The sequence below is a fragment of the Carlito syrichta genome, unplaced genomic scaffold (assembly GCF_000164805.1).
Source record: "Carlito syrichta isolate Samal-C Ts95f unplaced genomic scaffold, Tarsius_syrichta-2.0.1 Scaffold115592, whole genome shotgun sequence".
Lineage (NCBI taxonomy): Eukaryota > Metazoa > Chordata > Mammalia > Primates > Tarsiidae > Carlito > Carlito syrichta.
Window position 1 is genome coordinate 26,800 of NW_007059688.1, and position 25,117 is coordinate 51,916.

Consider the following 25,117-nt stretch of genomic DNA (forward strand, 5'->3'; position numbering starts at 1 on the left):
TGGGGTTTTTCAGAGTTTTAATTGGCTCAAATTACAAAGGTTCCCAAGGAGGCACTGGGAGGAGGGGGACAATCTGGGAGTGGCAGAGATTTACTGCCAGCACCCCCCCCCACCTGCCACCCACTCCCCGACAAATGTGATGGAAAAAGGTCCCAGACCCTTTAAATAATCCTAAAAAACCTTGAGGAGTAAGCTGGCACACAACGGCTCCTTCACCTCACACAGGTGACAGGCTGCCCTGACTCATCCAGCCCAGGGCCCTGGCCCTCGCCCGCTGAGGTTGAGGCTCCCACCCCAGACCTTGTCCCTGGCAAGGCATGGGACAGCAACCTTCTCCTCTGGGAGGCAGGGAGCCATGTAAACATCGGAGGAACAGAGCCCACCTCCGACCGCCCACAGAGTCCAGAGTCCAAGTGCTCATCCCACAACCTGCTCCGATGGCTCCAGGCACAGTGTGGCTCGGTGGAGGGGGGAGCTTGGGGCCAGGTCCTGCGTGGGCAGTGGGGAACCCAGCTGGCCCCTTCTGGCTCTGGAGGCTGCAGCAACAGGACCCTGGCCTGCAGGGCGGGTGAGGGGCATGGTCAAGCCCGGGCCCCCAGCTCCCCGATGCGCTGGCGCAGGTGGAAGGCAAATTCAAACATGGTGGCCGCCAGGCTCTGGTGGATGAGGTACCGGGGCAGGCGGCCCTGGGGGAAGGCAGCAGAAGTTATGTGACGGTCTGCCCTCGGGTCTGCCCCTCACAGCGGGCACCGCAGGGGAATTATGGGGCCAGAATGCAGGTGCAGCCCTGGAATCCAGCTTGGGCCACCTTCTCCCCCTCACCCCTGGCAAGAAGAACATGCTGTGCCTGGGTCTCGGTGCCAGCCACACAAACAGACCCGGGTGGGGCTGGGTCGGCAGCCAGCCACACCTCCTCAGGGCCTCTGGAATCAGAGGTAAGAAGGGAGACACATGCCCTGTGGCAACTCAGGGCTAAAGGACCTTCTGAACCCTGCTCCAGATTTTCAAGAAATGGGCAGTTGAAAGCAGGAGTGACTAAGCATGGCAGGGAACCCCCAAGGTCACATGGCAACTGACTGGGCAGCAGGGGCTTCTCCACTCCATGGGGCCCGCCCAGCAGCCTTTAGTTCCCCACCTTGAGATCTGTGTTAAGAATCCAGATGAAGGTGCAGACTCGGGGATTACTGGCTGACTTGAGCACGATGAAGCCCCCAGGACCATTCTCTCCCCTAAGGAGACAGGGGCCAGTGGGGGGACTTTGGAACCAAGCAAGGCTCCTCCCCCACATATACCTCATCCCTGGCCCAGCTTAGACTAGGGCAGAAGAGTGAAGGCAGACGCTGGTCTAGAAACCGATTACCCTGTCTGAACAAGGTTTAGCACTGGCGACCCCGAGGCTGCAGGGTCAGCCTTCCTCCCCCACTCACTCCATGATGCTAGAATCCTCCTATAACAGGCTGCTGGTGCTTGCACAGCCCCAGTGACAGAGAGCTCACCACCTCCCCAGCCCTCATCCACTCCGTCAGCGCCTGGGCTATACAGTTCACCCCCCTTGCCATTTCATCCCCTCCATCAAGCACGCTCAAGCCCACTACACAGATAGGGAAGTTGGCACGCAGAGAGGAAACGGGCTTGCCCCGTCGCCCAGCAAGTCTGTACTGTGTCAAGACCAGAGCCTGGTCTCTGTCCAAAGTGCAGGGGTTCCTGCTGGAACCCCAGGAGAAGCGTGGGGAAGAGTGGGAACACTACAGTCTAAGATTAGACAGCGGGAGGACTCAGAGGAAGACCAGGAACAGGCAGCAGGAAGACTGTGGCTCCTCTTCCTTTGTGAGGACCCCTGAGCTGTCCAGAGAAGGGAGGGCAGGGGGTGGGAAGGGTGGGCGAGGAGGTAGGGGGAGCTTCTTTGGCAGGAAGATGAAACCCAGAACTCAGGGCCTCCTGCTCAGGTTGACCATACCCATGTGACTGCAGGGCTCCCGCCCCTGCCCCGCACTGGTCCCCACCCGAGGCCTACCCCTGGCCAGCTACCACTGCACAGCTCCCCTCTGGCCTTGGTGGCTTGGCTCCAGCTGTTCCCCTCAGCCCCCGCAGGCAGAGCAGCAAGATTAGCAGGATTAGGGGCTGGGAGGGGCCGGTCCGGTGGGACAGGAACAGGAATGCAGCCTCAGCAGAGAAAACTGCCCAGTGGTACATGCCGTGCCCTGCACTGCCCGGAGCTCCTGGGGGAAGGGCCGGCCAAGGTGGCCCTGGCAGGACGAGGCTCACCTGACATACTTGTGCGTCGGAGGCTTGGCGCTGTGTGTGGTGGCAATGCCTGATGACAGGTATCGGTCCCTGCGCCGCTCAATGCGCCGGACATTCACAAAGTCCCTGGGGGAGGGAGGATTAGATGGGAGGGGCAAGGTCAAGAACCAGGTGCAGAAGGCCTGAGGGGAGGAGCCTCAGGGGCGCTCACCTTGGGGAGACCACACCACCTGCGGCCCCTGCAGAAACGTCATAGGAGATGAGGGTGTTGTCCTCTACTCGATGCAGGATCTGAGGGCATCAGAGATGTGAGGCGCAGGCTGCGTTGGGAAAGCCCCAAGGACAGGAAGCCCAGGCCAGCCTCCTCTCAGGCCCCGAGATATCCTAAGCCCGTCACCATCCGTGACCCCGGGCCGGTGAGCTCTGGGCTCTCCTCCTTCCTATCCTCCTGGCCCTCACGGGAGGTGCTGATCCCATCACTCCCCCTTTTACAGACAGGGAAGCTAAGGCACAGAGTGGTTCAGTGACACGACCCAGGTCTCCTGGGGTAACTGGTCATTCCGCAATCCATGTTGTGAGAGGTGACCAGGCTGGGCCCCAGGCATGGCTCACCTGGCAGGCGGTCACCGTTTTGTTCCACAGAACCATCCTCTCGGGCTGCAAGATCACCTCCTGGTACACCAGCTCGGCAGGGCAGGGCAGGAAGGTCTGGGGCAGGGTGGGAGGAGGGCTAGGTGGTACCAATGTACTCAGGCACACCAGCCCTTCCCTCTTAGTGTGGGGGACTTGCCAGAGGGCCCCTCGGTCCCTTTGGGAGCCCCAGACAGAGCAGGAGGCTCCAGGACACCTGCTTGCTTCCCTCACTCACCTTCAGGATGAATGTCTTGCCATGGAAAGGAACCTCAATGGTGTACACAGTGTCCCCGTATTCCTGTGGCAGGGGCAGAGGGCGGTAGGGAGGAGGGTGGAGGGAAAGAGCGTGGGGGTAGGCTGGTGGCACAGGAATGGGTGACAGGCAGGGCAGGTTTCCAACAGTTCAGGGTGGAAACCTTCAGGAGTTTGGGAATATCTGAGCAGCCGTTACAGAACGGTGGTTCTGTCGAACGTATGGCACGGAGGAGGGAGGCTCTCAATAGGAGATAAAAGACAGGAGCACAGCTGTGGTTGCAGCCATGAAGAACCATGTCCCTAGGCCGCTGAGGCTGCCAGGGGAACCTGCCAGAGATGGGGACTGGGGATGGTTCCCTCTGTTTTCCAAGCTCTCTGCAATCTTTTTTGATAATGTTGTTTTGATCATGAAACAAAACACCAGACACAGGGCAGAAGCCAGTCCCCCTTCAAAGCCTGGAGCTGAGGGAGCAGAGCAGCAGGGAGGTGAGGATCGGGTTGGGTGGGGGCAGCAGAAGCAGGGGGACACAGTGGGAATGGCCCATCCAGCCTGGCCTCCTGCCAGGTGGCTGACCCTTGGAGCACGACTATGGCTCCAGCCCAGGAATTCCTTGGGTTGATTTCTCAGGCCTCAGAAAAGGGAATAAAAGTGGCCAACACACAGGAGAGTTGCGGGGAGAGGGGCTTCTTACATTATTTTTCTCAAACTTCCAGTTCTCCTCCTGGGCCAAGATCTGGTCCACCACTTCTGTGGCCTCCCTCCCCTGGCGGATGTACTCTCGCTCCTGGCCAGGAGTGGGAGGCGAGAAGAGGTCAGCCTGGGGCCTGCAGCCCACCTTGCTCGTGGCCTGGTCCCTCTCCAGGCACCCCATATGCCTCCTAGAGGAGCCTAGCTGAGCCCCATGTGGGGTCTAGGTGGTCCCCATGGGCTCTGCAGGCTTGTGCCTGCTCCTTCTACGTCCCCAGGCATGAAGCAGACCAGGGGGCCTGACGGTGGAGCAGACCCTCGGTGGGTGGGCACTGCCTGGCATTCGGGCTGCTCCAGGTCTAGCCTCTGCTGGGAAGCCCCTGCCTGCCTCGGCCGAGCCCATGCTGGCTGTCCTCTGGGCCCGTATCCAGGGCAGGGTGAGGACAGGCAGCCAAATACCTGGGCAGAGAAACTTCTCTTCCCGGCAACTTCTTCATCTGATTCATCATCAGACCCTACAGAAAACAAGTACAGATGACAATGGCACGAGGGGAGGGGGGAGGATGGCGGCGGCGGCGGTGGGGGGTAGTGGGGTTCGGGTATGTGAGCGCAGGGATGTGGGGGATAGAAGTGTGTGGGAGAGGGTTGCTGGCTTTCCCCAGGGAGCCTGATAGAACGAACAGAAAGAACAGACCCAGCCTACCCTGCTCCTCCCAGGGCCCTCCTTGAAGGCTGTTCCCCCACACACCGCCCTCACCTGCAAAGGATTCTGGGGGTGAATAGAACTGGCCCTCAGACAGAGCACCGGAGAAGAGCAGGGGTCCACGGGCGACAGCAGCCTGGGCGGCCAGATACCCTGGAGGAGTGGACACAGGCAGCTGTTGTCCCAGACCGAAGACAGTCATGTCCCAGCAGTCTGTGACACCCCTGCCCAAGTCTCATCCTTAGGCTCTTGAAGGCTGCTCAGAGGGGGCAAGATGGTTCAAAGCTGACCCTCATGCCTCAACTCACCTCCTGTGGGGCTGCACCCCCACCCAGCCTCCCTCTCCCCCGTCCCCCCACCCCTGCCCCGCACTCACATCGCTTCTCTTCCACCTCCTGGGGGAGGACTTTGAAGTCAAGGAACCAGGTCTCTAGCCAAGCCAGGACAAAGGAGACAATGGGGAGCAGGTATCCGAAGGCCCCTTTGCTGAGCAGCTGTGGATGGAGGAGGATGTGCGTCACGGCAGGGCATCGCCCCAGACCCAGAGCTCTCCCCTCCTGGGGCCACCAGCTCTGGCTGGCAGACACCCCATTCCAGTACCACCAGCTTGCGGACTCTCTGTGGCACATGCCTCTGAGAATGACTGATCGACTGACTGATTGATTTATTATTATTATTATTATTATTATTTTTGAGTTGGAGTCTCACTCTGTCGCCCAGACTGGAGTGCAGCGGCCGCTGCCGGCCACCGCAGCCTCGTCTGCTGGGCTCCGGCAATCCTTCCGCCTCAGCCTTCCGAGTAGCCGGAATTACAGGCATGCACTATCACGCCCGGCTGATTTTTTAACTTATTGTAGAGATGAGGTCTCACTGCCCAGGCGGGTCTCGAACCCGCGGGCTCAGGCAATCCACTCACCTCAGCCTCCCAAAGGTGCGGGATTACAGGCTGAGCCACCGAGCCCGGCTCTGATTGATTATTATTATTTTTCTGAGTTGGAATCTCACTCTGTCGCCCAGGCTAGAGTGCAGTTGCACGCTCACGGCCACTGCAGCCTCGACCTGCTGGGCTCAGGTGTTCCTTCCACCTCAGCCTTTCAAGTAGCTGGAACCACAGGCATGCCTGGCTTGTTTTTTGATTTATTGTAGTGACGAGGTCTTGCCATGTTGCTCAGGCTGGTCTCAAACCCCTGAGCTCAGGTAATCCTCTTGCCTCTGCCTCCCAAAGTGCTGGGATTACAGGTGTGAGCCACTGTGCCCGCCTGAGAAGGATTAAGTAAGTCTGCAGCAGGATACACTGAGGTTAGGCTGGAGGGAGAACTTCCTGATTCTTGGGGTTGCAGAGGGGTAAGCAGGGAAAGCCAGTGAAGATGATTGCTTGAAGATATCAAAGGGCAGGATTCCCCCTCATCCCAGCCCCGACAACAGGAATAGACACCCGAGATCAGAGAGATGGTTCTCAGGAGAAGTGTATCTCTCAGGCCAGATGCCCATCAAGTCAACCAGATCCCCCAAGCCACTGACCTCAGAGAGGATGACCTTGACAATGAGGAACGCACTGGACACCAGTGTAGTGACCTGCCCAGGGGAGGAAGGAGGACGAGAGGGGAGGCAGAGGCTGGGGAGGGAGTCCTCCTCTGCCCCACCCCTTGAACCAGTCCCGCCGGGGCACACAAGCTGCTGGGCAAGTGGCATCTTACCGCAATCACCCACCAGTGCTGGAGCCGCAGCACAGCGTAGCCCAGGAGCAGTCCAGAGAAGCGGAAAAAGGCCAGGACCTGGCAGGGGTGAGAACCAAGCCATCACAGGAGGCAGCAGCCCCATCCCTGCAGTGGGCTGACCTCCCTCGGGTCCTGCTCCCTTTCCCTCCATGTGGGCATGTGCTTCCTTGGGGCCATGTGGCCATGACCTCCTTGGACAGGGGTCTCATCTTCCCCGGCCACCTGGGGCTCTCTGAAGGCGTAGCCCTTGCTGAGAAAGTTTTTTGAAGACTGAAGCACCCTGAGGAAGGGGGCTGAGTCTCCCTGATCAGGCTGGATATGTGGATATGTGTTGCAGAAAGAAGAGAATCCGAGCCAGATGCCATGGCTCATGCCTGAAATCCTAGCACTTTGGGAGGTCGAGGCAGGAAGATCACTCGAGCCCAGGAGTTTAAGACAGCCTGGGCAACATAATGAGAACTCACCTCTATTAAAAAGAAAAAGTCAAAAAATTAGCTGGGCATGGTAGCATGTGCCTGTAGTCCCAAGTTACTCAGGAGGCTGAGGCAGAAGGACTGCATGAGCCCAGGAAGTTGAGGCTGCAGTGAGCCGTGAGCATGTCACTGCACTCCAGCATGGGGACAGAGTGAGACCCTGACTCAAAAAGGAAAAAACAAAAAGACAGCCAAAGTCACTTATTGGCTCCCCCTCTGCCCTCTGGGTCCCCAGGAAATCCCAAAGTTACTCACAAAGATGTCAAAGAAGGAAGTTTTAAAGTTGTAGTAGATGATCTCCTGCTCCAAGTTCTTCCGGATGCCTGTGTTGGTCTAGAATGGGGAGATGGAAGTGCTCTGTGGGAGAAGCCAGGCCCTAGGACAGCCCCTCAACCCCCGGAATGGGCAGGAGGCTAGAGGAGTGGCTTTAAGTGCTAAGCTACCACCCGCAGGGGCCCCTAAAGCACCAAGGAAGCTCAGCCAGGGGCCTGAGACCCCAGGCCCCAACACCATTCCTCTAAGGATCCAGGCAGCCCAACCTGCAGGACTGGGCTCAAGGCCCAGGGACTGTGCAGGGAAGGTAGTGGGCCCCATGAGGGCAGCAGGCAGGGTGCTGGGAGCCTGCCTCTCACATAATCCTATCTCCCTTCCAGCATCCTGGTGCTCCACCTTTTCAGCCAACAATCCATCTGGGTGATGGGGGCCGGGTGGGCAGCAGGGTCAGACGGAGCCTCAGGTAGCAATCAATTGATTAGGTTTGTATTTAATGGGCAAAATCCATCACGCCGCTGGAGAGGATGGTGAGGAGAGTGAGTGGACATGTCCTTGCCCCTCTCCCTACCCCACATTTTCACCAGGACCTGAGACCTGCACATAGGCCTGAACACCAATGTGTGGGGGTTGGGGGGATGAGGGGGTCTGGATAGACACCGAGATCCAGACTGCAGTCTGAGTCCTCAAAAAAAAAAAAAAGAAAAAGAAAAGAAAAGAAAAAAAATACAGATGCTCAGGTCACTGAGTCTGAATCTCGGGGTAAGATTCTGACCATCTGGAATCTTTTAAAGCTCCCAGGTGATTTTTTTTTTTTTTGAGTTGGAGTCTCACTCTATCACCCAGGCTGGAGAGCAGTAGCACACTCACAGCCACTGCAGCCTTGACCTGCTGGACTCAGGTGATCCTTTTGCCTCAGCCTTCCAAGTAGCTAGAACTACAGGCATGAGCCACCACACCCGGTTAACTTTATTTTTTTTTTTTGAGTTGGAGTCTCACTCTGTCACCCAGACTGGAGTGCAGTGGCCGCTCCAGGCCACCGCAGCCTCGACCTGCTGGGCTCCGGTGATCTTTCCGCCTCAGCCTTCCAAGTAGCCGGAGCTACAGGCGTGCACTACCACGTCCGGCTATTTTTTTTTATTTATTATAGAGATGAGGTCTCGCCAAGTTACCCAGGCAGGTCTCGAACCCGTGGGCTCAGGCAATCCACTCACCTCAACCTCCCAAAGCACTGAGATTACAGGCTGAGCCACTGAGCCCAGCTGGCTAACTTTTTTTTTTTATTGTAGAGATGAGGTCTTGCCAAGTTGCCCAGGCTCATCTCGAACCTTCTTGCCTCTGCCTCCCAAAGTATTGGGCTTACAGGCTGGAGCACCAAGCTCCTCAGGTGATTCTAATGCTCAGAGAGGGAGCCAGCAGTCTAGATAGTCCCCCACTGATCCTCAAACTCCCTTACACATCTCTATCATGTTTCTCTACCTCAAAACCACCCCAAGCCCCAAGAAATCCAAAGCCACATCCCCTCTGGCCTGCTGGTGAGGACCCCTAGTCTGAAACCCACCCCACCCAGCCCTTCCCTCAGTGCTGACTGGATCAGGACTCAGGAGGGCTGAGTTTCAGTCCCTGCTTTGCCAGTCTCTGGCTGCAAGACCTCATGCTGGTCACCGCCCTACTGGGGCCCCTGTATCCCCCAAGCAGCACAGACACAATCTATCAGGGAACTAAAAATATATATACTCTCAAGCTAGGGGCAGTGGCTCATGCCTGTAATCCCAGCAAGCACTCGGGGAGACCCAAGCAGGAGAATCGCTTGACGCCAGGGGTTTGAGACCAGCCTGGGCAACATAGTGAGACCCTGTATCTACAAAAAATTTTTAAATCAGCCAAATGTTGAGGTGCATGTCCATATAGTCCCAGTTACTTGGGAGGCTAAGGCAGAAAGATCGCTTGAGAACAGGAGTTCGAGGCTGCATTGGGCTATGATTACACCACTGCACTCTAGCCTGGGTGACAGAGTGAGACCCTATTTCTATTTTTGTCTCTAAAAATAGATAAATAACTAATATACACTCCCAAATACAAAAATAAAACAAGACTGAAAATGAATAAAATTTTCATTTTCATTTAAATGTCCACCAAGGGAGATGTGCTGACTCTACTAATTGTTAAATCCAGTATTCTAAAATTTTTCATTACCTTTAAAACAATTTTTTCTGTAGTTGTTTTTAAGATGGAGTCTCACTCTATCGCCCAGGATGGAGTGCAGTGCCATGTTCACAGCCATCACAGTCATGACCTGCTGGGCTCAGGTGATCCTTCTGCCTCAGCCTTCTAGTAGCTGGAACTACAGGCACGCACCACTATGTCCAGCTAATTTTTTGATTTACTGTAGAGACAAGGTCTCACCAAGTTGCCCAGGCTGGTCTTGAACCCCTGGACCCACACAATTCTATTTTTTTTTTTTTTTGAGCAGAAGTCTCACTCTGTCACCCAGGCTGGAGTGCAGTGGCATGCTCAGAGCCACCACAGCCTTGACCTACTGGGTTCAGACAATCCTTCCATCTCAGCCTTCCAAGTAGTTGGAACTACAGGTGCACACCACCACGCCCAGCTAACTTTTTTGATTTATTGTAGAGATGAGGTCTCACCAAGTTGCCCAGGCTGGTCTTGAACCTCTGGACTCAGGCAATCCTCTTACTTCAGCCTCCCAAAGTGCTGGGATTACAGGCATGAGCCACCATGCTTGGCCTCTTTAAAACAATTTTTAAGTTAGATTTTCCCACTTTGCAAGAATTCCCAGGCATGTACGATGACTACAGAGCAATCAGAGCTGATACAGCCAAATAACTTCAAAAGGAAAATTATCAGCCAGACATGGTGGCTCACACCTATAAAATTAGCCAGGCATGGTGGCACGTGCCTGTAGTTCCTGTAGTTCCAGCTACTTGGATGGCTGAGGCAGAAGGGTCACCTGAGCCCAGCAAGTAGAGGCTGCGGTGGCAGGGAGCATGCCACAGCACTCCAGCCTGGGTGACAGAGTGAGACTCCAATTAAAAAAAAAAAGGAAAATTATCAGAATGTTTTCAGCTCTTCTCTGGTAAGGAAATACATACTAAATACAGGATGTAGGTAAATTGGAGTTGCTGGATGGGACCTTCCAAGGGAAGCATGCCTAAGAGCTTGGGAGCTCTGCCCGAGGACCTGAGCCTGGCGGGGCCTCAGCGTTTTCATTGGTGAGATGGTCCCTAAGGCCCCGGGGGGCTGCAGGCCCCATCTCACTGAAGGTGCTGGCTCCTCTCCAGTGCACAAAGGACAATCACCCCGGAGTCCTGTCTCTCCTCCAGCTCAACGAGCCTAGAGTCAAACCTACCCTCTTTGCCCCAAACCAGCCCCTTCCCCAAACACACTTTTTTCAAGAAACACATCGTTTTTCGGTCACCCAAGCTTAAAATCTGGAAGGAGGGCCCCTGCCATCCGGAACTCTGCAGGCCAGGCTGCAGAAGGGAAATGAGGGGTGGTCCAGAGGGGCAGGGGCCCTTGCTGAGGTCAGACGGTCAGTGCAGAGGAGGAGTTGGGACGGGACAGAGCCTGGGATGTCCTGCTTCCAGGGCTCCTGCCTCTGTGGGGTCAGCACCTGGAGACCAGAGCAGGCTGCCACCAGCTAGACTGCTTTGCTGAGGGTGGACCAACCACTGTTGAGGGGTTTCAGCCCTGCCCCTGGCGGCAGCCACAGAGCCACTGGGAACTAGGAGTTTTTACTGGATTCTCTGCTTTTAGCACAGTGCCTAGGACACAGCAGGGGCTCAAAAAAACATTTTCTGAATGAATGGATGAACGAACGAATGACCGAACTGGAGCTAGAGAGTAACAGAGAGCAGAAGGAAGACAAAGGTTTCAACAGCTCCACTGGGGCTAGTCTCCTGTCTCCGCCTCTCTCGGGCCCTCCACTAGGGGGCAGTGTGGCACAGAGGCCCAGAGTGCGACCCCTGGGGCCAGAATCCCCCAGCCCCCACTCTTGCTGAGAGACCTTGGCCAAAGGACTCCACCCCTGTGAGCCTGGTTTCTTCATCCAGAAGATGAAAACCGCTTATCTTCCCATTCTTTTTTTTTTTTAATTTTTGAGTTGGAGTGTCACTCGGTTGCCCAGACTGGAGTGCAGCGGCTGCTCCCGGCCACCGCAGCCTCGCCTGCTGGGCTCCGGCGATCCTTCCACCTCAGCCTTCCGAGAAGCCGGAATTACTGGCATGTGCTACACGCCCAGCTGATTTTTTGATTTATTGTAGAGATGAGGTCTCGCTGCCCAGGCGGGTCTCGAACCCGCGGGTTCAGACAATCCACTCACCTCAGCCTCCCAAAGGCGCGGGATTACAGGCTGAGCCCCCGAGCCCGGCTATCTTCCCATTCTTCATCCAGTCCATGGTAGAGGCAACCTCCCATGTGGCAGACGTACTAACTGAGGCCCGTGGCCCCCAGCGTGGCTTGTGCTCCCAGCCTCGCCCCCACTCACATTCAGCTCGATGATCCAGAGCAGCGATATGAAGAGCAGGTCGAAGGTGACAAAGAGACAGAAGGTGCGGCGGACGTCAGAGATGGCCCGGCGCTTCTCCGGAGCCGGAGGGAGGACGTGTGACGAGAGGCTCTGGCTGTGGGACACCGACGAGCCCAGGGAGGCCACAGCTGGCAGGCTGCGTTCCAGGTCTCCGGCCACCTCCCGGGACAGCTTGCTCATCCTGGTGGGCCCCCACCTCAGGGCGGGCGGGGAGGGCGGCCTTAGCGGCAGGGCTGGGGAGAGGCAGAACGGCTGGTCAGGGTCCCGGTCGACCTCCTTCTGCACCTTCACACACAGCCTCTGGGACCCCCAATTCCTCCCAGACACATCCCCCGTCCCCCTCATGCCCATGGCCCAGGGCACTGTCTGCCTAAACTGTCTCTGCCCCCTGGCTCTCCAAGCCAGAGGCCTGGCATCCTTCCACTCTCTGTCCACCTCCAAGCCCCTCCCAGTCCCAAAGCCCAGCAGCTCCGGGGGTCACCCTCAAAGGCTCTGAGGTCCCTCCCTGGGACACCTACCCTCACCCAGAGGCCTGGGGCACAGCGTGCTTCTGCCAAGCCCAGCCCTGAACTCCAGCCTCAGGTCCTGTCAACAGCCTCTTGGCCTTCCCTCACCCCCAGGAGAAGAGGGCCCCAGGCTCTGTTCTTTGTTTTCCAAGCACAAAGCCACATTCCCTCCCAGCAGCTGCCCCACCCCTCCCACCCCCTTAATCCATGGCAACTGGTAGGGCCTTCCTAGAGCAGTATCTGTGTGTTTGGGGTGGCTGAGGAGCCAGGACATCTCAGTCCCTCTCAGCTAGACCAGCACCCACCTGGGTCCAACCACCATCACCTCTGCCTGGGCAACTGCAATCTACTCCTGGTGGGTGGGCTTGCAGGTTGCCTCTCTCACCAGTGCTCCCCACAACAGCCGGAGCAGAGAGCTTTCCGAAGCACCAGTCAGACCCCGCCATTCCTCCCCAACCCCCCAGAGCTCCCACGATTCTCAGGCTCACCGGCCCTCCTCACCAGGCCCTCTCACTCCAGGCCCTCTCACTCCAGGCCTGCAGGGAGGCCTCAGCCCAGCCCTTCTTAGAAGACATGCCCAACTCACTGCCACCACCACGGCTGCCCTGTTCTGCCTTGGGGCCTTGGACCTGGCTCTCCTGATGCCTGGAATGCTCTCCCCAGTCCTTTCAACTGGCAGCTCAAAAGTCCTGTCCTCAGAGGGCCTCCCACCCTCCTGCCCCCACTCGCAGTGTGATTAGTACATCAGGCTGCATTACTTTCCTCAGTGAACTGTCTATGGTTTAGGTCACTGTTTACCCTTTCCCTGACATGAATGTAAACTCCAAATCTGCAGGGCTTTCTTTATCTGACTTGGCCATGCTCTCTCCCTAGTGGCCAGCACAATGCCTGGCATATGACAGGTGCTTTATATGTAATTGATCACTGAGTAAATGGAAAGCAGGAACCAGCCCCAGGCTGGCCCGGTGCTCTACGCCCACAGGGCAGGGATGGTGCCTTCCATTTTACAGATCAGACAACCAAGGCTCAGAGAGTGAAGGACTCACCCAGTCCCTAACATCCTGTGCCTCCATGGAGTTCTCATGAACCCTAAAGACAAAAGGAACCCTGGTGCACCCCCTCCCTGCCACGCAGTCCCTAGGCCTAAGGTCTCTGCCCCACCAACAAGCTGGGCTCTAAGAGGCTCTGATTCCTGGACAAGAAGGGAGGTTTCTGCTGAGAGCCAGGCAGAAGCTGAAGCAGACATGAGACAACACAGTAGCTTGGTGGCTTAAGCGTCTGGGCCTCGACCAAGAGCCTCCCAGAGGCTCCGCACCCAGCACCGGGAAGCAGGCTTGGGGGCTGGCCCAAGGTGTTTGTCCCTGATCCTGGGAGGGCAAGATCAACCACTCTCCCCTCCTGACTTGCTGTCCCCTACACCTCTGCTATGTCTACTACCTTCTAGGGCCCCCCCAGGCTGCCAGGTAAAAACAGGCCCAGGGGGTTCTGAGCAAGCCAGCTCATCTGTTCCTCGGCCTCTGTTCAAGCCCCATGAGCAGGAGCTGACTGTCCCAGCAGAGGCTGGGGCAGAGGAGGCAGAGGCACTGGGCCAAGGCCACCCCAGCACCACACTGTGTCCCCTGACACATCCATCTCCACAGCACTGAGGGGACGTGAAAAGCCGCCGGCAACGAGACTCCCCAACATCCATCAGCCGGACCTGCGCCAGACTCATGGTGACGGCTGCAGCTCCAGGGCAGGTAACATTTCCCTGTCTCTAACGGCCCTCATGTGTCCTGCCAGACCTGTCTCTTTTCCCTGCTCTCTCCATCTCTCTCTACTGTCTCTTTCACAGAGTAATTTTCCGTCTTTTTTTTTTTTTTTGAGTTGGAGTTTCACTCTGTCGCCCAGACTGGAGTGCAATGGCCACTTCCGGCCACTGCAGCCTCGACCTACTGGGCTCCGGCGATCCTTCCGCCTCAGCCTTCCAAGTAGCTGGAACTACAAGCGCGTGCCACCACGCCCGGCTGATTTTTGATTTATTGTAGAGATGAGGTCTCGCCAAGTTGCCCAGGCGGGTCTCAAACCCACGGGCTCAGGCAATCCACTCACCTCAGCCTCCCAAAGGCACGGGATTACAGGCTGAGCCACCGAGCCCGGCTATCTTTTTTTTTTTGAGTCAGAGTCTGGCTCTGTCACCCAGGCTAGAGTGTGAGCACGCTGCTCACAGTCACCGCAGCCTTGACCTGCTGGGATCAGGAGATTCTTTCACCTCAACCTTCCAAGTAGCTGGAACTACAGGCACGTGCCACGATGCCCAGCTAATTTTTCCTGATTTATTGCAGAGATGAGGTCTCACCAAGTTGCCCAGGCTGGTCTCAAACCCCTGGACTTGGGCTCTCACCTCGGCCTCCCAAAGTGCTGGGACTATAGGTGTGAGCCACAGTGCCCAGTCAGAATATCTTACTGGAGGTGCTCTCGTGCATGTTGTTTTTCCACTTAACTGTGTATCCTAGGAATTGCCATCTTACATTGATCTTCCTCTTTTTTTGACAGAGCTGCTTAGCTCCAGTTGATAGACAAACCCTAGTTTATTCAATCTCCTAGGAATGAGCATTTAGGTTTGTAATGTCCAGAAATGCTGCCATGAATGAGCCTGTGCATATCCAGCCTCACGCTGTTGGAAGTGCGTCTTCAGGGCAGAGTCCTAGAAGTGGCGCTGCTGGGTCAAGTCGCATGTGCGGTCTGGGAGGCGCTGCCAAGCTCCCTTTGCGGTTTGCATTCCCACCAGCAACGCATCGGGTTCCTGTTTCCCCACAGCTCACAGAGCGTCTCATCATCCATGTCTGTCTGGGTCCTCCCCATCTGGGTCTTCCTCCATCTCCCTCCCGTTTCTGAGTCCCCCTCTCCACCCCACCAGTCTCTCTCCCCTCTCTCCACGCTTCTCTCTCCCCTCCTCTTATCTGTCCCCTCCCTCTTCCCTGCTGCACTTCTGGGGGCTGGGGCTCCCCAACTCCAGTCTGCTCCTATGTCTGTCTGGCTTTTCCCCTGGCGTTCTCCCTCCCTCCCTGGGGACAGGCCTTGGGTGGCAGCAGCTTGGGTGTGAGACGCACTTGGAGTGGCAACCGCACTGACACTCACACGCCCAGACATCCTGTTGAAGAGGGAGACGCAGATGGGGCTAGAGGAGAGGTGTCACGGAGCCTGGGAGAGCCAAGGATGCCGGGGTGCAGGAGCCAAGTGTGGGGGCTCAGAGGCAGGGGTGGGGGCGGCTGGCCAAGAGTCAGAGAAAGGCAGTTCTCTAACACCCTCCCACCGAAAGCAGCTCAGAGTCCAAACAAGAACCAGTGCAGCAGACAGCCCCGGCCTGGGGTTAAGAGTCTCAGGGTGGCCACTAATTCCAAGTAACTTTGGGCAAGTCCTTTTCACCAAGTCACTGTTTATATGGGGAAAAGGTCAGAGGTTTTTCAAACCCCCTTTTTTAAGCAAGAGAAACTTTAAAAAAATAAAACCTTACTCGGAACCTCAACATATCAGATTAAACACCAGAATGCTATGGGTGAAGGTGGAGACAGAGTCCCAGCTGTCAGCCTTTCTGCAAACTCCAGCATTGCACGTGAGCCCGTCCTGGCAGCAGTCTGAAAATGTGGCTCACTCAGATGATTCTGAGCTTTGAGCCAGGCGTAGTGAGCCTATAATAAAGCACTTTGGGAGGCCGGAAGGACCGCCTGAGCCCAGGAGTTCAAGACCAGCCTGAGAAACATAGCAAGATGCAGATGGGCTAGAGCAAAAATTTAAAAAACAGTAGCCAGTTGTAGTGGTGTGCGCCTAACCCAGCTATTCTGGAGGCTTAGGTGGGAGGACCCCTTGAGTCCAGGAGTTCGAGGCTGTAGTGAGAATGATCATGCCACTGCACTCCAGCTTGGGTGACAGAGAAAGACCTTATCTCTAAAAAGAAAATTAAATTAAGTTAAAAGGCCGGGTGTGGTGGCTCAAGTCTGTAATCCCAGCACTTTGGGAGGCCGAGGCGAGAGGATTGCCTGAGCTCAGGGGTTCAAGACCAGCCTGGGCAACTTAGCGAGACCTCATCTCTACAATAAATCAAAAATTAGCCGGGCGTGGTAGTGCATGCCTATAGTTCCAGCTACTTGGACGGCTGAGGCGGAAGGGTTGTCTGAGCCCAGCAGGTTGAGGCTGTGGTGGCCATGAGCGTGCCATTGCACTCCAGCCTGGGCAACAGAGTAAGACTCTGACTCAAAATAAATAAATAAACAAACAAACAGGTCGCTGAGTTCCATCAGACCACTTTCTCGTGTCTAATCGGTGAAACTCACCTTGGCCAGGAACTGTCCCGAGCCATCCCCAAAGCACTTGCTCTCTGGCTGACTCCAGGCTGCCTGGCCCTGGAGGGCAGAGGATGGCAGTTGGCGGCAGAACAGCTAGTGCCGGCCCTCACCAGCTGAACTCACCCTCCTGACAAGGGGAGGCAGGAATGAACACTGAGGCTGAAGACAGCAGGACTGCCACCCAGCCCCCTGGGAGTAGCACCCCCCCCCAAGCCCTCCACCTGCTGTCGCCGGCCTCTCCCAAGTGCCTTCAGAGGTGTCAGGAAGGGGAACAGTGTGTGTGGCGTGAAGAGTCTGCCTGGGATGGCAGCAGACTGACACTCCTGTGTCTGCGGAAGCTGAACAGCTAAGGTCTGCAGGGGGGTGTGTGGGGGAGAGATTGGGAGGTCCTGCCATCCTAGGTTGGAGAGGGCAGAAAGGTGGGGAGGGTGCCAGGTCAGGTGCAGGGCACAGAGGATCATTCCAGGGGCAAAAGGGAGGGGTGGGCACAGGCCCTCATATGCCCTCCTAGGCCTTCTCCTCCTCGCCTCCAGGACACACTGGTACCAGCCCTCCTTGCAATGGGTTTTTCAGGTGGGGTAACAAACTCTTGGCAAATGACAGGGAGTGGCAGAAACCGTGGAAAAAGGAGTGGGCTCTGAGGTCAAAGTTCAAATCTCAAACTACCCCCTTCCTACCATGTGACCTGGGGAAAGCATACCTCCGAGCCTCAATTTCCCCTGCTTCATTAAGAAAGTTAACAATAATATACTTAATGCCACCGAACTGCAAACTTAAAAGTGGTTAAAATGGTAAATGTATGCTATGTGTATTTTTTCATGATTTTTTTTTTTTGAGTCGGAATCTCACTCTGTCACCCAGGCTGGAGGGCAGTGGCACACTCACGACCACCGCAGCCTTGACCTGCTGGGCCCAGGCGATCCTTCCACCTCAGCCTGCCAAGTAGCTGGAACCAAAGGCATGCGCCACCACGCTGGGCTAATTTTTTGATTTACTGTAGAGACAAGGTCTTGCCATGTTGCTCAGGCTGATCTTGAACCCCTGAGCTCAGGTAATCCTCTCGCTTCTGCCTCCTCAATTGCTGGGATTACAGGTGTGAGCCACTGCGCCTGGCTTTGGCTGATTCTAAAAAGGCAACAAGAATTCCTATATCATGGAGCTGATGTTTAGAGAATTGTGTGTGGTGGGGGTGTGGTAAGTGCTTGGTCAGTGGGGGCAGAAGGGGGGGGTGCAACAGGTAACTGGCAAGACCTTAGTGATAAAAAAGGGAATGACAGAAGGTAGATACACTACAGTGACATGTAATAAAAGTCACCCTGAGCTGTGCGTGGTGGTTCAAGCCTGGAATCCCAGCACTTTAGGAAGCTGAGATAAGAGGACTGCCTGAGTTCAGGGGTACAAGACCAGCCTGAGCAATATGGCAAGATCTCATCTCTACAATAAATAAAAAAATTAGTTGGGCATGATGGCACATACTAGTGGTTCCAGCTACTTGGAAGGCTGAGGTAGAAGGATCACCTGAACCTCACCATGCCTGTTTCCTCCTCTGTAAACTGGGGTTCACAATAGGACCTACTTCTTACAAGTTTACAAGGATTGCTCAGTGTAATGGCCTAAATCAGATACTGACAGAGGCGGCTGTGTGACGGTCACTAGTGATCACTCACCTGCCTCTTCCCCAGAGGAAGAGAGAGTCTTGAGCTCTGACTGCCCAGGGAGGTGGGCTCCGGCCAGGGCTGCGGTTGTTTTGAGTCTTGCAGCCCCTGTTTATGCCAGTTCCTGGAGACTCCACAGATGGGTGGGAGGCAGAGGCCCTGGGTGTGGAGGAGGTCGGCCTTGGCCTGTCCTGTGGCTGGCCAGCCCAGGAGGAGATGGTTCAGGGAAGGTAGGATGGTATTCCTGATAGGCTATGAGCTATCCAGAGGAGCCAGGGCCCAAGAAACAAATCTGGCGGGCAGCGGCTCGTGGTGGCACCTGCAGACACCCTCTCCTTAAACTCATCACACCCCTCGCAGGAGTTACAGTAATGACCTGTTGTGGGAAGGGGCTGACTGAGGCCCTGGAGGCCTGCCACGGTCCCCAGCCAGAAAGGGGCAGAGCGGACCCCAGGAGCATATGGGCTTCTGTGTTGGCTAAATGCTGCTGCCCCAAGAGCCTTTGTGGGCAGGGCATCAAGAGACCCAAAGTGTTTAGTGGTCACCAAATCACCACCTGTGGAGACCAACGAAGTCCCCCCACATCCAAACCATCAGCAAATCCTGTTGTCTCTTCCTTCAAAATCCGGCCAGTATCTGCTCCCTGCTCACCTACCACTATGTCACCCTGTCCAGGCCATCGGCCCTCACTGCTACTGCCTCATGGCCTCCACCTTATCCTCATTTCCTGGGTCTATTCTCAACAAAGTGGCAGGGAGACTCTGCTAAAAGTCAGACCACATCTCCCCAATGCCCCAAACTGCACTGGCTTCCCCAGTGTAAAGGTCAAAGTCCCCACCTGGGCCTGCAAGACTTCCTGTTCCCCTTGAACTTTCCACTTAAGCCACATCGGTCCCTTGCTGTCCTTTGATTTGTCAAGCATGCTCCTACCCCAGAGACCTTGTACCTGCTGTTCAGCCGGGAGCTCCTCCCCAAGTCGGTGTGGCTTGCTCCGGCTCTCCATCTGGCCTCTCTGCAAATGTCCCTCAGGAGAGACTTCTCCTGAATACTGTTAGGTCCCACCTGCCTTCCTGACCCTGCTGTATTCTTCCTCACAGCACCCGTCACCCTTGCCGTACTATATGTTCACTGGTCCAGGCTTTCTTTTTTTTTAAGTTGTGAGGTATAAGTCAGGATTGGGTATATAAGTGACTTAGGTACAGGTGAAGTTCTGGGTCACCTAGGAGACCTCACTTCACCTGGATTAGCATCAGGCACCCTTATTGATGTTATGTGTCCTCCTCCCCCACGTCCGTGCTTACTGCCCATGTCCTCCTACTGGAAGGCAAACTCCATGAGAGCAGGGACTTCCCGTGCTTTGCTCGGTGCTGCGTGCCCAGTACTAGAACCATGCCAGGACATAGCAGATACTCAGAAATGTGCAGACCGACTATTTGCATTACCTTCTACAGCAGCACTTGTGCAAGTACATGGACACTCACACCCAGCCCTGGAGAGAAGCCCATCCTGCCCAGACTGCCTGTCCTGAAGGTGGGCCCTACCCTCTGCTGGAGTCTTTCCCTGCCCAGAGCCCAGGTACCCCCTCCACAAGAGGGCAAGGGAAGCTGGTTTCCTGGGCACCCTCAGGCAGGGTGGCTGCTCCCTTTCTCATCGAGCCCCGACTTGCAGGTGGGTGAAATTCCTTTGATAAGGAGGAACCCAGCACTTTACTCTTGCTACAGGGTTTTTTTGTTGTTGTTGTTTTGAGTTGGAGTCTCACTCTTGTCACCCAGCCTGGAATGCAGTGGCATGCTCACGGCCATTGCAGCCTCGACCTGCTGGGCTTAGGCGATCCTTTCTGCCTCAGCCTTCCAAGTAGCTGGAACGACAGATGCACATCACCTTGCCTGGCTAGTTTTTGTGATTTATTGTAGAGATAAGGTCTCACCAAGTTGCCCAGGCTGGTCTCGAACCCCTGGGCTCAGGTAATCCTCTTGCCTTGGCCTCCCAAAGGGCTGGAATTACTGGGTCTGATACCCTCACCCACTATACTCTCCTGACCACTGACTGCTCCCAGAACACCACACCCTTCCATGCCTCGACTCCCTGACTCTTCATTCTGGGATGATTCCCTCCCTCGGAGGAGAACTCCAGCCCTTCAAGTTCAAATAGCATCTCTAGACAGAGCTTTCTCCTGCCTTCCATGCTGCCCTGACCCTTCAGGGTTCTGGGTCAATACTCCCTTTTCATAGCTAACCTTGAGCCTCAATGCTATCTCTCCGAGCCCGTGAGGTCCAAGTCACAGTGCCTGGCCATAGTACATGACTAGCAAGTGAGCTAATAATGTAATCTGTAATGTCCACGCTGGAACAAGGGAACAGGTGTGGGTGTGGGGGTTGGGCATCAAAAATCCAAGACTGGTCCTTACTAGGCTATGTGCCCTTGACCAAATCTGAGTCTCTCTGAACCTCAGTCTTCTTATCTGTAAATTGGGGTGAGTAGAGTGCCAACTTCACAGAGCTTGAAGGCATGAGAAATAACACGTGCACAGTGCCTGTGCTTAAGTAACGGCAGCTCTTACTGTTCCTACCCTCCACGGGAGCAGTGTGAGAGCCACAGCCTGTTCAGGCATGTGCACCATACCACCTTGCCCAAACGGAGGGTCCCATCAGTGCGGCTGGATGGAAGGCCTCAGGGAGCTGCCCTAGGATGTCACATTTTGGGTTCTCCTGTGATTTGGGGTTCAGTGACCCATGCCATCAGCCTTGGGACAGTTGCCTACTGGCTCCCACCCCACCCCCAAAGGGTTTGAGAAGTCCCTGGAGAAGTTGGAGTTTAAGGAGCAGACGGCATAGCTGCAGTGACATGTAAGATCTCAGAGCCCAAGCCTGGCTCTGTTTCTTCTTTGCTTCTGGGGAAGCAGAAGGGGAAGAGTTAAGCTGAAGAGAAACTTGATTCATCACCATACACTCCTCCTCCCCAGCCAGGGAGGTCCTGCCCATAGAGTTTACTGGAAAGCCCTAACACACTGAAAGCCGCTCAGCCCTCCTTCCTCCCATGCCAGCTTGTTAATTGTCAGGGATGCCCCTAGCTCTGTGAGTCCATGACCCCTGGCCTACGCAGGGGCTGCTGAATCAGGCCCCACCCCATCCCTTAGTGTTGTTGGGTAAACTTGGGACCAATGAGGTCATGTTCCCAAGGTCAGTCTGGAAAGGGCCAGTCATCTTCTGGGAGAGATGTCAGCCCTCTCAAGGAAAGGTCCCCACAAGATGGGGGTGGGGAGGGTAGGTTCAGCACAGGCTCCTCTTAGCACCAGCCCTGCCAAACAAGAGCCAGGATTAGCTTCCTCCCAGCCACAAAAAGTTCCGAAGGACACACAACTGGTCAGGTGAGATGTCCTCCTTGTCCTTAGTCCCTAGTGTGGCAGCTGCCCCCTTGGAGGCTGGTACCCCAAGGCAGCTTCTGGGAGACAGCTGCAGACTTGAAGTCAGGAGACAGTTTTTTTTTTTTTTTTTTTTGGAGTCTCATTCTGTCGCCCAGACTGGAGTGCAGTGGCCGCTCCCGGCCACCGCAGCCTCAACCTGCTGGGCTTAGGCAATCCTTCTGCCCCAGCCTTCCAAGCTGGAACTACAGGCGCGTGCTACCACGCCTGGCTAATTTTTTGATTTATTGTAGAGATGAGGTCTCGCCAAGTTGCCCAGGCGGGACTCAAACCTGCGGGCTCAGGCAATCCACTCACCTCAGCCTCCCTAAGTGAGGGATTACAGGCTGGTCCACCGAGCCCGGCGAGACAGTTCTTGAAACCCATGTTGAGTGATCTTGACCCTACCTCCTCTGAATCTCAGCTTCCTCATCTGTAAAATGGAGCCAACAAGCTCTCCCACTCAATGGAACAAGTGCAAGCTGCCAAACATGCAGGGTTTTAGTCCCAACAAGTCCAGATGTGTAAGAGCTCACAGGCACCAAGAGCCCAGACAATGAGCACCTAGATGCTGTGCATGTTCCAAGGGCCCATCAGGAGCTCCAGCTCTGGCGAGAAAGACTGATGGATAAATAATACACGGTACCATGCTGTGATCATCGCTTTCAGGGAGGTGTGAACAAAGGACCATGGGTTCAGAGAGAAGGGATCCTCTGACAAGGGCTGGAGTGGGTGAGGTCAGGGAACCACAGGGAGGGGGGGTCATCTGACCCAGGCCTTGAAGAATCAGCATCTATCAGCTGGAGGCTAGAGGGTGACATTTTAGGCAGGCAAAAAAGCACAAAGACCCAACTCTGTCCTAAGGCACAGCCCAAACACAGGTGTAATGACCCTACCCAGGGGCCTGGCCCTGAATACCAGTTACTAGGTTTTGAGAGCACATCCTGCTGGCTCCTGGCCGGGTAAGGAAAGGAATTCCCAGTCCCAGCAGAGGAAGCTGCCTCTGTCTTACTTAGCTCCATTCTCTCCCACCCCTGCAACCCCCATTCAGAAGACCCAGCATTTTGTTCTCTGAGCCCACTCCAGCCTCTACCTCCCTCTGGTAAACTCATCCACTCTAAGGCCCCTTACTAATTGCCAGCTCCTCAGAAGCCGCCCCAGTCTCTCTCTTTCTTGCCCAGGGCTATGTGTACATTTCTCTAGAATTAATGCTTACTGTTTAACATTTACTCAATTTCCAGAGTGGTTTTCCTGAGCAGACTGACATCAGATCTGGGCCTTTTTCACTGTTAAATCCTCGCTGGATAAATCCAGATCCTGCCTTCAGTGCCTTACCTTATTATTTTATTTATTGACTAAGAGCCAGGCTCTACTGGATATTGAGGAAGTCACATCAACTGTCCTCAGGAAGCTTATGAAATTAAAAATCTTAACTGGTCAGCTATATCATGCTTATATAAATAATAATAACTACTGAGTGCGGTGGCTCACGCCTGCAATCCTAGCACTTTGGGAGGCCAAGGTGAGAGGTTTGCCTGAGCCCACAAGTTCAAGACCAGCCTGGACTGCATGGAGAGACCTCGTCACTACAACAAATCAAAAAAATTAGCTGAGTGTGGTGGCACATGCCTGTGGTTCCAGCTACTTGGAAGGCTGAGGTGGAAAGATTGCCCGAGCCCAGCAGGTTGAGGCTGTGGTGGTCAAGGCTGCCCTCCAGCCTGGGTGACAGAGTGAGAATCTGACTCAAAAAATAAAAATAAATTAAAAAAATAACTAACATAGATGCACGTATCTATTTATTGTAGAGACAGGGTCTCGCTGTCACCTGGGTTGGACTGCAGTCGCACAATCATAGTCCACTATAAGCCTCAAACTTCTGGGCTCGAGGGATACTCTGGCCTTAACCTCTGAGTAGTCACAACTACAGGGTTCCCCTATGTTGCCTAGGCTAGTTTTCAAATCCTGACCTCAAGCAATCCTTCCACCTCAGCCTCCCAAAGCACTGGGATTACAGGCATGAGCCAACATGCCTGGCCAACTAACGTTTACATCTTGAACATTCATGTGCCTGGCACTATTTTGAGCCCTAAACATACAGTATTTTCACTTAATCCACCCAACAATTCTATGAGGTAGGCACATTACTATCTCCATTTCACAAATGAGGAAATTGAGGAATTGACTATGTCAAGGTTACAAAACCCGGTATCAGATCCCAGGCAGTCTGACTAAGGAGTCTGTATTGTCCTATATGCTATTATGAACAGGGTGCTAAGGGAACACAGAGGAGCATTTAGCCTTAGGGTGTGGGGAGGCAGATATCTGTCTGAGCAGAACCCTGAAAGGCATGCAGAAGGTAGCCCTGCAGATAAGAGGAGAAGGGGGCTGCTAGGCAGAGGGGCTGGTATGTAAAAGGCACAAGGACATGAATAGCAACGTGTGGGCAAGGGACTTCTGCAGTGCCATGTTACTGGACCTGAGGATCCACATAGGAGATTGCTAGGGAAGAGATCAGAGGGCTCTGTCAATTGTGCTGGGGGTTCAGCCCTTTCTCATAGGCATTAGGAAGCCATCTGAGGGTTATAAGCAAAGAAGTGACACCTTCAGACTTGTGTTCTAAAAGGATTAACAGAGTCGACAGTTTGGAGACTGAACTGTAGGCAGCCAGGCCCAGAAACTGCTAGGAAACTACTCCAGTTATCCAGGTAAGACACACACCAACAGGGTGGCAACAGAGGATGGGGGATTGAACCCAGGCTTGAAGGATGTTTAGGACATTAGCTGTATGACTAGGTCACTTCCAAGATAGAGGAATTGAAGAAGAGGAATGGCTGGATGCGGTAGCAGAGGAAAGATCAGTTCAGGTTTAGACTCATCAGAAGCAAAGCTGTCTAACTTGCAGCTGCAAGACCAAGTCTGGAGCTCCAGGCAAGGGCTGCGCTGACACTGCAGATCTGGGTATTTAGTTGGTGTAAAGGTGAAGTCATGGGAAAATATATACATATATGCCATCCAGATTCAGCGCGCAGAGCGACGGGTTGGCAAGCGAAGAGAATGTTAAGCGGTGCCGCTGACCTCCTGCCTGAACGGTAGGAGGAAAGTCCGGAGATGCTGATACTGAAGACAAAAAAAAAGGCGGGTTGGGGGGGAGGCAAGTGTCATTTAGGCTGAGCGTCAATGATATTATGCACCTCTAAGAACGCAAGAAAGAGACTTTAAAAGGCCCTTTCGACATCAGTTAGGAAGTTGTTCACAGCCATTTCCCAAGGAAGCTGGGGAGCCGTCGGGTGACAGTCAGACGCAGACCTACCCGAACGCGCAGATGTTTTCCTCCTCGTCCCAGATCCTGACCCCTTTCCGTACCCAATTCCTGCTCTGAAGACCCAGATACTGTCCCCTCCCCTCACAGTTATGACGGAGGCTTGGGAAGGCGATCCCAGACGCCCCCCTTCTCCGGCTCCCTAGGATGGGTGGGGCCGCCGAGGGTCGGTGCCGGAGACCCCGGACCCTGCGGGAGGCGGGGCGGGGCGAGGCCGAGCAGAGAGAGGGGCGGAACCTGGAACGTGGGGGTTGTGGGGAGGGTCGGACGGAACCCAGAACGGACACCGGCAGGGCAGCGGGATCGGCCGGCCGGAGACCGTCTTTGTCCCACCCCGGCCCCAGGGACCGCTCCAGGACCCACCTGCTCCATGTCAGGC

General features: G+C 55.1%; 1 protein-coding gene across 2 annotated transcripts; it reads right to left on the reverse strand.

Moving 5' to 3' along the window:
• STARD3 (StAR related lipid transfer domain containing 3) lies at positions 1 to 25,111 on the reverse strand. Of its 2 annotated transcripts, XM_008072656.2 has the most exons (15): positions 25,102 to 25,111; positions 11,492 to 11,766; positions 6,970 to 7,047; positions 6,221 to 6,298; positions 6,045 to 6,098; positions 4,900 to 5,017; positions 4,578 to 4,676; positions 4,280 to 4,335; positions 3,825 to 3,917; positions 3,113 to 3,175; positions 2,857 to 2,952; positions 2,456 to 2,535; positions 2,266 to 2,370; positions 1,136 to 1,229; positions 1 to 686 (listed from the first exon to the last, which is right to left on the reverse strand). In XM_008072656.2, exons 2-15 carry the CDS (start codon positions 11,711 to 11,713, stop codon positions 582 to 584), a joined length of 1,341 nt encoding a protein of 446 aa, XP_008070847.1. In that variant the 5' UTR covers positions 11,714 to 11,766; positions 25,102 to 25,111; the 3' UTR covers positions 1 to 581. The 2 variants fall into 2 exon arrangements, with proteins under 2 accessions (XP_008070847.1, XP_021561610.1); XM_021705935.1 differs by lacking the exon at positions 6,045 to 6,098 and having other exon boundaries at positions 371 to 686; positions 25,102 to 25,109.
• Between the last annotated feature and the right edge of the window lie 6 nt (positions 25,112 to 25,117).